General features: G+C 34.6%; 2 protein-coding genes across 2 annotated transcripts in view; one reads left to right on the top strand and one right to left on the bottom strand.

Moving 5' to 3' along the window:
* LOC107632102 (protein SHOOT GRAVITROPISM 5) lies at positions 4097 to 6376 on the top strand. The gene is made up of 3 exons (XM_016335747.2): positions 4097 to 4776; positions 4842 to 5253; positions 5442 to 6376. The coding sequence occupies exons 1-3, from the start codon at positions 4686 to 4688 to the stop codon at positions 6175 to 6177; spliced, it is 1239 nt and encodes a 412-aa protein (XP_016191233.1). The 5' UTR covers positions 4097 to 4685; the 3' UTR covers positions 6178 to 6376.
* Positions 6205 to 13720, bottom strand: part of LOC107632100 (serine/threonine-protein kinase BRI1-like 2) — a gene marked incomplete in the record, with an annotated part of 10245 nt that continues 2729 nt past the window's right edge. The window contains 2 exon segments of the mRNA XM_016335746.2: positions 6205 to 6239; positions 12559 to 13720. Of these exon segments, the coding sequence (XP_016191232.1) occupies positions 12560 to 13720 (1161 nt within the window).

Here is a 13720-nt window from a genome sequence, read left to right as displayed (position 1 = left end):
CATTAAAATATCGGTGTATCGATATTTTTAAAAACTTTCCATTATCTTTTACCCTAGTCAATAGTATTCTTGAGTTTGGGTATATATATCGGATATGTCATATGTGTATATAGAAATGTCTAGTTGGCTACCACAAAACGATATATATATATTGTTCATATCCTGACCCAAAATATTATGATCCAAGTCCAAACATACTAAAAGGCTCAATTTAAAGAAGTCGGACTCCACCTTAAAGAAGTCGGACTCGAAAGATAGCTGACAGATAACACTTATTCAAATAAGTAACTGCCCCTAAAATCTCTCAACCAAGAGCCATATCCCAACTACCCTAAAATAAATGGATAGTTATTCACCTTAAAAGGTGGGACTACTCTAACGGTGGTTATTGGTTCACCACTATAAATACACTAACACTCCTCAGGTATCTCTAAGCTCCAATACTCTCTAAACCTGCTTGCTCCCTTGCTAACTTAGGCATCGGAGTGTCTTTGCAAGTACCACCCCCATTCTTTCATACACACAAATCGGACGACAGACGCAAATCAAGTCGGAGACTACCTCCACTTAACGCTTGAACCAATTTCACAAGCCTAATCCACCAACTTCAGGTTACCCACGTAACATATATATATATAGTTTCACAAAAACTTTCTAATGTTTACACGGTGAGTGAACTAACAGTGATATTTCATATTTGATAGGAAAAGAAAAAAATTGAAAGAGAATTATTGATGAAAAGCAAATATTCTAATAACATTTTTAAGGCTAGCCTAAGGATATATATTGTAATCCTTTGCGTTAGACAGAACTAAATGTCTAATTAGGGTTTTACCATTGAAAAGTTTGTAATTAAATTTATATATATTATATAAAATTTGTAATTAAATTTGGGTAATGTTAAAATAAAAATGTCTGTGTTTAATAGAAGTGTCTTTATAGATATATTTTTTGGATGTGTCTCTTTATATATGTATTTAAAATATATTAATTATTAGACACATCCACCAACATACTTCTATAAAACACAATTATAAATAAGAATTGGCAAAAGTTGGCAGATAACATGTTCGTACCCTATACTTTTCCTTTTTAAAAACAATGGAATAATGTTAAACTATTTGCTGTTATAGTGTTTTATAATTCATCTAAAATTCCAACAATTTGTAACAGAAAATAATTTGAAAAAACTTAATTAAATCTTTTTATCTAATATAAAAACTTAATTACATGATAAAATTATAATAACTAACAGAATAATTAAATGTTACACGTTTTGAGATAAAATAGTTTACGATTTATGTTTTGTGTCTTAAAATGTTTTACAGTTAAAGCGTGAAGTTTAGGCATGGGCATGGGTGCATGAAGATAATACATTGGGATAGTTGGAAAATGCAGAGATAATAATGATTGCAAGGGACGTGCGTGACTAGTGCATTATATTGCGCGCGCTTGCAGGGCTTCTAATTCTATGCTTCAAATATTCTTATATATGTTATCTTTAATTAACCACCGATTATTATATTAGGCATGTTATTGTTCCATGCAATATAAATATAATCTCTGGACCACCACAGATCAGAGTGGTCGGAGTTACCATGGCAACACTACTTGAATTTGTGAGTATCTATTCCGTTCTTATTCATTCGGGAAGAATGGGGTAGATAGGTTGGGTTTAGATAATATCTACTCTTATTCGTTTCGGTATATAATTACCCGCTATGGTGCCGGGCAAGTTTTCTGCGGGACGAGACGGGATTGAATTTTGGTAATACCTTTTCGGTATATATATAATTTTAATATATAATGTGTAATATATATAAAATAATTAGTAAAATAATTAATAATATTGTATTATATTTAAATTTTTATTTTAATTTATGTTATATATGTGATGATGGTTATATAAATTTTAAAATTTAATTTTATTTATTGAATTTTAATAATTATAGGGGTAGATAGAGGCGAAATAGATACCCGCACAAACGGATTAAGATCCTAACTTTTTACTACTCACGAATAAAAACGGGACGAGTTCTATGTGAATTATTGTAGGACAGAACAAGATCGAGTAGAGCAAAAATCCACCCCTACCTGCTTCGTTGCCATCCCTAGCCGGAGTAGCTAGTATGTAGAATAATGATGATGAGCCTGACTGAGCACATATCATCAATTTTCACGGATCTATTATGGATGAAGAATCGATCATAGGCCTCACATGTGTCATGTGTGTGTTAGAAGAACCTAAGCCATCTCACACTATTGGGTAACAACAACAACAAAATTACAACATGTATCATCAATATGCCCACCTTCACATAATAACTTGTACAAATTAAAGCCTGAACCAGTACGGCCTTCTAGCAACTCATCACCACCGTATTAATTATACACATTCTCCACATTAGCTTTTACAATGCGGGGAGGTGTTATAGTTTGGAAATTTTTAATTAGTTTCAAGGTATTTTACAACAGGAGATATTTTAGTCTTGGAGGTTGTTCTCTCTCGAAGAAAGAATTATTTCACAAATTTCATACCCTATTTAAAGATTATTGATTATATGCCCTATTATTCTAGAATTTTTTTTGGTTTCCGAAAAAGAATCTGACTTCAATTTCTTTAAGTATATATGGTCCACTTGATGAACATAAAAGAATATAATGTAGTTGTTGCAGCACAAGGTAACACACAATGATATCTAGGCGTGTTTGAGATATTTTGAATCAAAAGAATATAAAATTTTTAAATATATCGATACACTAGTATTTCAATGATTTTTAACAGTTAATTTTAATTATAAAAAACATTAATATTCGGTATATTTGAAAGTTTTTCCAAAATAATCTACTGGTATACATAATTGTAATGACGTGATTGTGATGCTGAACAATTTCATCCATATCTGTATGTAGAAAAATGGTTTACTTGAGACAAAAAATTATTGATATGAAGTCGGCAAAGGTAAGAAAAATTGAAAGAGTTAGCTGAATGTGTGTGTAGGACCGATCCATTTGATTCCTCTGACCAAGAATGATTAAAGTTTGAATTGATATGTGGGGGACTTTATTTTTGACTCATCTATACATATAAGGGTCTATTTGAAGCAAGCAAGATAAAATGCCAATCCGCAACAGATTTTCTCTATGGCGGCAGATAATCAAGAACCCATTTGAAAACATGTCCTTATACCAATTTTTGTTTACACGCTAGCTATGTATGTAGTTTTGTTTTTCTTTCCTTTTTAATATAAATAAAGCTTAGTGTGAGAGGGAACTTAGCGAAACATTGATCTCCGCAGAATGCATCGTTAATCACTTTTTCCAATGATTTTATTACGTCCTAGCATATATGTTTATCACTATATACAAGCTTAGGTGGCATGCTGTGGATGTTCCACGTGGATCAGTTGTTATGACCAAAAGACAAAGAAAAATGGATCCAGCAGTAATGCCATGTCGTCCATCTACTTTCATTCAACCCTAGAAAATTCCCTAAATACTATAAAAACCTGATATCATAATTAATTAATTAAATAAGATAGAGCGTATCCCGATCCCAGTTAAAATACAAATAAAATATAGACTCGTTTAATTTTACTGTGTCTGGCCAGATAACATTACGTTATTTTAAAGGGAGCTTCAGATATGTAGGTTTGGGACCTCTATTATTTACATTGGTACGAATGACACAGTATATTGTACGCAGAGTAGAGTGTTTGACGCAGCATGCCAAAAGAATGGTATCTAGTTATGGATTTTGATCGAAACTAGACAATAATGTATGTATTAGAAAATAATACGCAATAAAATTGTGGCAACTTAACAAATTAGTAATATAAAATTAAGAAGAAAAAAGTAGGTACATAAAACAAAAAAGTACCAAGGAAGATTGAGTAGAGCAGAAGGTGTTAGTCTGTGGTTGAATGATTAATATTCGATATCGATTATTTGTAATAATAGTAGGCAAAGAAAGAATTATGGAAAATTAAAGAGACGTAGTTATGTGTGGTGGGGTTTGAAGTTTAATTTGAATTAATTGGGAAATGTAGAAATCCATCCATAATATATGCGCATGAGTCCAGAAGATATAAGTAAGCGCCCGTTACATGCGCCAATGGGAACTGAAATTGTCATTGTTTTACCCTATCCTCCATAATTCACCCTGCTGTCTCCTCCACCTTTTAAGCGTATGTAGTAGAGACTAGAGAGAGAGGTGTAATATCAATTTGTCACTTAGTCACGTGAGAAAGACCACTCTCTTCTCTACGACTACCGTATTTGGAGGAGGATGTTTTTTTTGTTTCTCTCCAGATTCCTTAATTACGTATGGTGCGTTGGGTTTTCCTTAATTTAATCATGTGATTAGATTGGGTCAGCCCCGCCCCCAAACAAAACACATGTAGTAATCAGAAAAGATATCTTTATAAACAAGAGTTGGGTGGTGAGTGGTGAGTGGTGGTGGAGGTGAGAGGTCAAGGGTAAGGTCGTGGCTTAGCAAAAGCCCTGAACATAATTAAAAGCAAGAGCTTTTTTTTATTTCTCTCTCTCTCTTCCTTTTTTAAAATTGTTGATTCTAGCTAGCTAGGTCCGGGTAAAGCTGAAACTCCACTACTACTATTGCAAGCGTATCCTGTACAGCAATTTATTGTTTTTAAGTTCTCACCACCATCATCATCAAACCACTCATGTTAGACAACACCATCAATACTGCTTCTTGTTCTTCCGATGCCCAAAACCTCCCTAACAAAAGAAAAAGAAGACCCGCTGGAACCCCTGGTAATTCAATTCAATTTCATTTTTCATATATAATTCATTTATTCATGAGCTTCATTGATTCGCAGATCCAGATGCAGAAGTGGTGTCTCTGTCACCGAAGACGCTGCTGGAATCGGATCGTTACGTGTGTGAGATCTGCAACCAAGGGTTCCAGAGGGACCAGAACCTGCAAATGCATAGGAGGAGGCACAAGGTGCCATGGAAGCTTCTCAAGAGGCAAGGAGGAGGCGGTACAACCATGATGAAGAAGAAGGTGTTCGTGTGCCCGGAGCCCAGCTGCTTGCACCATGACCCGTGCCACGCACTGGGCGACCTGGTGGGAATCAAGAAACACTTCAGAAGAAAGCACAGCAACCACAAGCAGTGGGTCTGCCATAAGTGCTCCAAGGGTTACGCCGTTCAATCCGATTACAAAGCTCACATCAAAACCTGTGGCACCCGTGGCCATTCCTGTGACTGTGGCCGCGTCTTCTCCAGGTCCCTCTTCAAACCCTAAAATTCTATACACTGCTCTGTTATATTATTTTTTATAGCATGAATAAATTAATAAGGATTTGCTATCTTGGTTTATTCGACACAAGCATATAACATATAGTGTATGTTGGTGATATGGATATAACAGTAACAGATTAAATGAAAGTTTGTGTAATATTAATATATTTCAGGGTGGAGAGTTTCATAGAACACCAGGATGCGTGCACTGTGAGGCAGCACCGACCAGAGTTACAAGCACTGCAACCAGCATGCTCTTCAAGAACAGCTTCAAGCACAAGTCCATCCAGTGATGCTAATTTTACGGTGACTGCCCCACTGCAACCACTTCCACCACCACCACCACCACTGCCACCACCTTCAGAGATTCACAGGAACAATACTAATACTCACAACTTGGAACTTCAGCTCCTACCTTCTTCAATAAACTCTCGTCAAAACCACGAAACCCGCTTGAGACTCGCAATAGGTGGGGACAATGGGAGGAGTGTTGAAGAAGAACGGAACAATAACAATAATGTAATGATGGTGGGTGATTCTTCTTCCACATTGGAAGTGGCAAGGTTGAAGGAGTGTGCAGGACAGGAGCTGAAGTTGGCAATGGCGGAAAAGGCATATGCAGAAGAGGCAAGGAGAGAAGCGAAACGGCAGATTGAGATAGCTGAGCTTGAGTTTGAGAATGCAAAGAGGATAAGGAAGCAAGCACAAGCTGAGCTTGGAAAGGCTGAAGCTTTGAGAAAGCAAGCCATCAAGAAGATGACTTCAACTCTCATGGAGATAACATGCCATGCTTGCAAGCAAAACTTTCACTCTTCCAACAATGGCGTTGGGGTTCCGTCTGAAGAGACCTCCATTGTAATGAGTTACATGTCATCAGCAAACAACACGGATGATGGTGAAGCAGAATAGTCAGTCACATATATAACCCCTTTAATTGTATTATGCCGTTTAGAAAGAAAAGAAAAGATGAAAAAGGTTTACGAGCTAATTGAGTAGTGATGGTTGTTTTCTTCTTTTTCTGTTTTCTTTTTACTCTTGGCTGTCTGAAAATTTGTTGTATGATTTAGAGAAAGTTCATATTCTTTATTAATATTGTGTTGTTGTGATCGATCGTGAGATGCAGTGCTTAGGAGTTTGAGTACTGACAAAAGTCCTGAGTAGTTGTAAACTTAATTAATTGTTTTGTTCATTTGATAGCTAATAGAATTAAGAAAATAAAATAAGGAAGGAATGATTATTGAGACAATGGATATTAATGTTGTTGATATATTAATTGAAGGAGACATGTGACATTCATCTGGGTGAATGATAGCAGTGAGGGTTGGGGCCTGGGACCATCCAAAGGGGGGTATATCTCCCTTTTGAGGTCGAATTTAATGTGGGAGGAATAGAGAGGCAGAGAGGGAGGGTGAAAGATGGAGGGTCATTTTCACTGCATATATATGAAATTGAATGCATATCCATATAAAATAATACATATAGACGCCATGCCATGTTTTTCAGTGCCAGAGTTGAATGGGTGCTCTCGTCCCTCTCAACGCAAACAAACGCACACAAGCCTCTAAACACGCACATACTTTTAACACCACACTGGGAGCTTGCAGTGTCAGCACCCTAGTGGGGGTTACAGTACCTTTTTCATTCAATAATGTCATATATGCCACGCCCTCCCTTCATATAATTAATTAATTATCATTTTTCTACTAACTGCTAAACTAAACACATTCATTATCAAATTAAACTAAATAATTCAAATTTTGAATTCTTCATATATAACAAACAACTTCAAACACATCAATCAATTTGGAGCGAGCATGTTAACTAAACCTTAAAGCAACTAGACGTCTATATTCCCCTATTGGAACATCCGAACATGGAAGGGAACTTTTGTGCTCTTGAAAGATAAAAAGAAAGCAAATTAGGTTTAGCTTTTTCTTCTTTTGGAGTCAATGGAATTACGTAGTTGCTTTTTAAATTGACTTTTAGTATTATAAAGTGAAAACATTGTCATCTTATTAACTTTGAAGGTTTCAACTCCAGTACTTGTTATATTTTTCATTAACATTATTAATTTACTGAATTTTTAGATTTGTTTATGATACCATACGCATACTATTTAAAGCATGTTTTAATTTATAAAAAATTAACATTGGCATGTGTTCATATTCGAGCCCAAAACACAAAAGTCAAGCCAATAAGAATAAAATGCCCACCTCAAAAGGTGGTTTCTATCGCATACCCGAACTCTTTACACAATTCAAAGGGGTAACTTATACTTATTTAAATAACTGCCTCTCCGAATCTCTCCAATTATCTCAATATTTCTTGAAAGATAGATCCTAACAAGTTATGAAGATAAAGGTAACGGTTATCCATCAATAAAGATGAAACTACTCCAACAAATGTGGTTATAAATATATTGACACCTCCCCAAGTATAATTCACGATCTACACTACTAAAAATCTGCTCAAAACCCTTGCTAAAAACCTTACGTTTAGGCCCAAATTAATGTTTCAGGTAACTCTCGAAACAGTATGTTCAAGAGATATTTATTTAATAAAAATTAAATGAAGAAATTAAAATCAATTTGATTTCTCTATGAATTAAAAATAAAAGTGGACAAATAAGTAGATATTATTAGAAGAAGAGTGTTACAGCATGCTCTTTATTTTTGGTTAAAACATGGCTATGCATAGTCAAATATTTTAATTTGCTTACAATTTATAAAAGTTTATATTTACAGCATAATAAGTTGATCAATTTAATAAGAGGTTTTTTTTTATATATTTAGATTGAGTGTATGTTACAAATTATCGCTTTATAATTCTTAGTCAGGAATTCGGTTTGGATAGAGTAATTACTCATTTTAATTTTTTTTTTAAAAAATTTGATTAGAATAGAATGATTATCTAATTTTATAATTTTGTTATATTAATTATCTTTCTTAGTAAAATATTTGATAACTTTTTATCAATATTGTAAATTTTAAGCTTGTATTCACACGCTTCGTTTTTTAACTAATACAAGTTAGAAAATATGGTAACATAAGTTACCTAATTTATACGGGTAGAAAATAATACGGGTAGAAAATATACATTTAAACTCTTTGTAATATGTATTATGTTATTTTTGTTATCTGGCCCGTATTATATGTAATTTATTGTGGTATTTTAATTTATGATGATTACATCTTTACCATATATATAAACAAAGTTAAATTATGAATTACATCTAATGTATACTTAATCATTATTTGTTATATAATAATATTGTGATGAATGGATCTATCTGACAATTAAAAAAATATTTAAGTGACATAGTACATACTATCATTCAATGAAACATGAAAGATAGAAGAAACACATCTAACATTAAATAAAAGTGATACATACACTGAACATGAAATATATTACTATAAATAGAGACTCGAATTAACTCACTATTCTTGTTTTCGATGTATCTTTTAAGTATGAATTTTATGCTTTTTTTAAGACGTATGTACACTAAAAATAACTTATCAAATTAATTATTATATAATTATTGTATATATGTTGTGATTAATTTTGATTTTTTATTTTTTATATACAGAAAATTTAGTTGTATGCTTTGAGATATAATATAGCTAGACTTTTGTTCATGTTATTTCTAGGATTCGAATCTTTTTCTTTTCATAGAAAGATCTTTGGCTCGCTTACCATTAAGTCTTTATTAAAAAGCGAAACTCGTAAGTGCTTTTCGGATAAAAGAAAGTTACTTTTTTGTATCAAAGTTAAACACTTTACTTAGACTACTGTATAGTATGAAAGTAGAGTTATGTGTGAGAGGAGATAATGATGATGATTAAGGAAGTAGCGTAGTATGAAAGTATATGTTGATGAAATTACTTATTATTATAAAAACAAATAAAGTAAAAAGAATTAAAAAGGAGAAGACAAAAAGAAGATGAGGAGGCAAAGTGGGGGATGGAGTTTGGAGACTGTTGTTTGACAATTCAAAGGGAAGTAGCTGAATCAGAAATGGGGAGAGGGGGTTACCCTGTTAATCATGAATACTTTGTTGGGACCACGTGCAACCTCTTCTCCTCTTTATTTCTTTAATTTCCGCACCTTTTAATGCATCCCCGCTACTATCTACCACCATTTAGGGACGCTGAAATTCTCCTAAATACGGGAGTCTTTGCAAAAATCGTTTGAGATTAAATTGTGAGATTTTTTTTTGTTAGAAACAGCGTAAAATTTCTGAGAGATATAATTTTATATATTTATAATCAAATCTAATAAAATATTGGGCTGAATTTTATTGACTACCAAATATTTTTATTATTTTAAAATTAAGATGCTAATCTAGCAGTAATTTATAAAAAAAAAGTTTTGAAACATATTATTTTAAACGAGTAAACAATTAAAATAGTATCAAAATTTACATCGCTGACAAAAAATAACTCTAAAATGTGTTAACAACAAATAAGTCTCGAAGAACTAGATATACATTAAATATATATTTTCTGAAAAAAGACTTTAAATGTTATATTTTGATGCAATTTTTTGTAAGTAATATTAAAAAAATAAGATCTTTCCATTCTAAAAAATTTATAATTTTATGTCAAGTGAATTTTTTTTAAATTTTTTAATTGTGAATGACTAAATTTTTAAATCATTTAGGAATTATTTTGTTTGCGCTTGAATCTTTTGGATACTAAATTGGTAGTTACCTCTATTTTTAAAGGTTATTGTAATAAATTCATTTGAATCTTGAATTACCATTTATTTCTACATAATTGAAATTGATGAGTGAAGTTTAATCATAGTGGGGTCAAATTTAATTATATAGTGGGGACAAATAAATTTTATTACTATGTATTAGTTAAAAAATTTTTAAATTTCACTGGGGGCACTTGCCCCCACATCCATGAATATAAATCCGTCCACCTATATATATATATCCTAAATTACTAATCCTGATTTGTATAATCTTTTTTCAATTTAAAGATCTTTAACGTTATCTATATTTCTAATTTTTTCTGTAGCCACTCTCCTTTTTCATCGCACTGTCACCTCTCTTTATATTGTCACCCTTTATTGTGCCATCAATTCTCATTGCGTCATTCTCTCTGTTCGTGGCGTTCTTTTTTTTTTCCGCAATTCTGCTGTCGTGTTCATTCTTCTCTCTGTTGCCGCATTCCTCACTTCTTCCATTGCTCTATGCTCTGCCTCACCGTTGCGTCTCTCTACTGCGTCAGTTCGAAAGAAGTCATTGTCTGCTGTTTAACGTTTTTGTATAAAATCTTACTGTTTTTATATAAGATGAATACTATCGAAGAGATGAAAAATAAGGCCCACAAAAAATGGAGATGGAGAGCAATATTCCTCATGACAAGAATCAGAGATGAAGACAGGGAGAAAATCTAGGGGCGAGGACGGAGAGGAGGGAGGCATCTTCCACCCCCGCCATTCCCTGATTCCATCTCCTACCACCATTGCAATTTCTCGATAAGATTACTATTAGGGTTTAGTACGATTTTGGTCCCAATGATATAGGCCGAAAATTTTTTTCGTCTCCAACCTTTTTGTTGCAAACAAATCGTCCTTAAGGTTTAACTTAGTTTTAAAATTGTACTTTTTACCAGAATTTTAATTTTTATTACCAAATTACCCGTAACTAAAAAAATATATAAAAAAAGAAAATGGGTTAAAGAAAAAGGGGGAAGGGAATCACACTTTTGGGAGGGGGGGGAGGGAGGGAAGAAGAGGGGAAAGATGAAAGGGGGGACGGTACCAGCGAGACTTGGAGCCGTTGCCGCCATCAGAAATTAGAACCAGAGGGAGAGAGGAGACGCGAGCCTTGCTGCCGTCGAAGAGCTTGTGAAGAGAGATAAAACGCACGATCAGAGAGATGAAGAGGGGTGCCTCGTCACCGTCGCGCTCCACCACTGCCAGCCACCACTGCCGCCACTGCTTCTGGTCCTCGCCGCTGCTTCGCATCCTCGCCGCTGGTCCTCTCTAGGGTTCTGTTTCTAATTTATTCTACTTCTGCTTCTGATTATGATTTTATTGTTCTTGTACTTCTGATTCTGATTTCATTATTCTTGTGCTTCTGATTTGGATTCTATTTCTTTGATCTTATTGCACGTCCATAAGCGTGGCTGTTTCTGCGTTTGTTTCTATTTCTAATTTGATCTTATTGCACGTCCATGATTTTATTTCCATACCCCTTGAACGAGTTTATCGAATCCATTAATCAATGAATCAATTTTTTTCTGGTTCTCTTTTTTCCTTGGTTGGTGTTTACAAGTGAAGAGTGCAAACGGAAAAAGAGAGCTACAATATCTCTGGGTTTGTTTCTGGATTTGGTTTGTTTGATCTCATTGGCTCTTTGTTTTTGGTTTTGCTTCTGATGAAGAAGAAGAGATGTTGTGATGAAAAAGAAGAAAAAGAAAAAGAAATGGTATTTTAGTCCGAAAGACGATTTTAAAACTACGTTGAACCTTATGAATGATTTTGTATGCAAAAAAAAGTTAGAGATGAAAAAAATTTTCAACTTATACCTTAGGGACCAAAATCATACTTGACCTTTCTTAATAAAAATATTTAAATTTTTTAATAAATATAAAAAATATATAAAAAGAAAAACTTTTTTATTTTTTAATAAAAATATTTTTATTTTATAATATTAATTTGAATTTAATTTTAATGTTCTGTCAATATAAAATTGTTGTACATGTGTATCTAATCACATAACGTCATATTAGCAAAAATAACTATTTTTTATATTGGCTGCGTAAATGGTCATAAAAAAGAACGATTATAATTTCATGTAAAACGTTTTATAATGTCAATTGAATCAAAATTAAACTCTATTCATATATATTGTTAAGGCATAAATTCGTTAAATTCTTTTTAAAATAATTCAAATTCTTTATTTGTCTAAATGTCTTCTTAGTTCTTATTACTCAACTAAAATACGTATTTAAGGGCTAACGAATCCTTTGCTTTAGTTAATTAGGTTACGATTATTAGCTTACCTTGTGGAATTCAGCAAGATACACATGTTTGTGTGTATATATATAGAATGCGCACGTTCTTTCTCTGCCATAAATTTTAGATGGCGGGCCCTGCCTGGTGACATAGATGGGGTGTTATTCCGGCCCATTCTCTGAAGGTGCTGATTCCTTGGCCCATGCTTATTGGGCTTTTGAGTTTCTGAACATGAAAACAGAAATGAAGAATGAAGGCAGAAAACAAGTTATTATTAATTGGGAGTTTGCATTGCAATAGGGAACATATGTTGGTGTCAAGCAGTGTTGGTGGTTCCATGATGAAGGTCTCTGAGCATGGCAACAACCTGCAACATGTTTGGCCTCTTAGAAGGCAAGTCATCAACGCACTGCAGAGTGATATCCAAGAAGCGAAGCATGTCCTTAACTTCATTGAGCTGAGCTTCATCTGAACCTTGACAGACCTGAAGCAAATCAGGATCAATGACTTCCATGTGAGTCCCTTGGCGAACCTTCATCTTGGCCCATCCGACCAAATTGGTGTCTCCAAAGTCCTCCTTATCGGTGGGGCGCTTTCCGGTTAACAATTCAAGCATGACAACTCCAAAAGAGTAGACATCTCCCTTTGCCGTGCACCTGAAGCTTTGGTAGTACTCGGGTGGAACATAGCCAGGTGTTCCGGCCAATGTGCTGACGCTGAGATGTGTGTCAAGTGCACTTATGAGCCTTGCCATTCCGAAATCAGACACTCTTGACTCCATTTCATGATCAAGCAGCACATTGCTTGATTTCATGTCTCTGTGTATTATGTGTGGGATGCAATTGTGGTGAAGGAAACAAAGTCCTTTGGCAGCACCTCTTGCAACCTTTTTCCTCTCTTCCCATGTCAGAATTCGCCGGTCGCGCGACTTTGTTCTGCCGTGGAGCATCTCCTCCAGGCTTCCATACTCCATGTACTCATACACAAGCAGCCTCTCTTCCCCAACTTTGCAGTATCCCAACAGAGGGACTAGGTTTCTGTGCTTGATCTTCCCCAAGGTTTCCATCTCAGCCATGAATTCTCTATCACCCTGGCAGCTCAGCCTAATGAGCTTCTTTATTGCAACACTTGAACCGTCCTTCAGTGTGGCCTTGAACACTTCACCAAAACCACCACAACCAATTAGGCTTGCTGCTGAGAATCCATTGGTTGCTTCGATCAGCTGTGAGAATTTCAGCTTCCTAAGCTGCCTCTGAAAGGTTGCAACATTGATGCTTAGAGGCTCTTTCTCCTTGTCAATCTTCCATGTTGTGGCAGCATGTGATGCCTGCAAGCTATTAAGCATCTTCACTTCCTCTGCCTCCTTCCTCCTCGCCCGCATCGCGATTGCCCACACGATCAAAATACAAACAGAAGCCACAGAAATCAGAATCCCCATGACAATGCTGTTAGCCCATGCTGCAGTTGCTGATCTATG

This window comes from Arachis ipaensis, chromosome B03, assembly GCF_000816755.2.
Source record: "Arachis ipaensis cultivar K30076 chromosome B03, Araip1.1, whole genome shotgun sequence".
Classification (NCBI taxonomy): domain Eukaryota; kingdom Viridiplantae; phylum Streptophyta; class Magnoliopsida; order Fabales; family Fabaceae; genus Arachis; species Arachis ipaensis.
This window is presented reverse-complemented; position numbering and strand designations above follow the sequence as displayed.

Coding starts and splice junctions, on each gene's coding strand:
- LOC107632102 (XM_016335747.2), top strand. CDS start 4,686: ATGTTAGACAACACCATCAATACTGCTTCTTGTTCTTCCGATGCCCAA. Junction 4,777..4,841: donor AAGACCCGCTGGAACCCCTG/GTAATTCAATTC, acceptor ATTGATTCGCAG/ATCCAGATGCAGAAGTGGTG. Junction 5,254..5,441: donor TGTGGCCGCGTCTTCTCCAG/GTCCCTCTTCAA, acceptor AATATATTTCAG/GGTGGAGAGTTTCATAGAAC.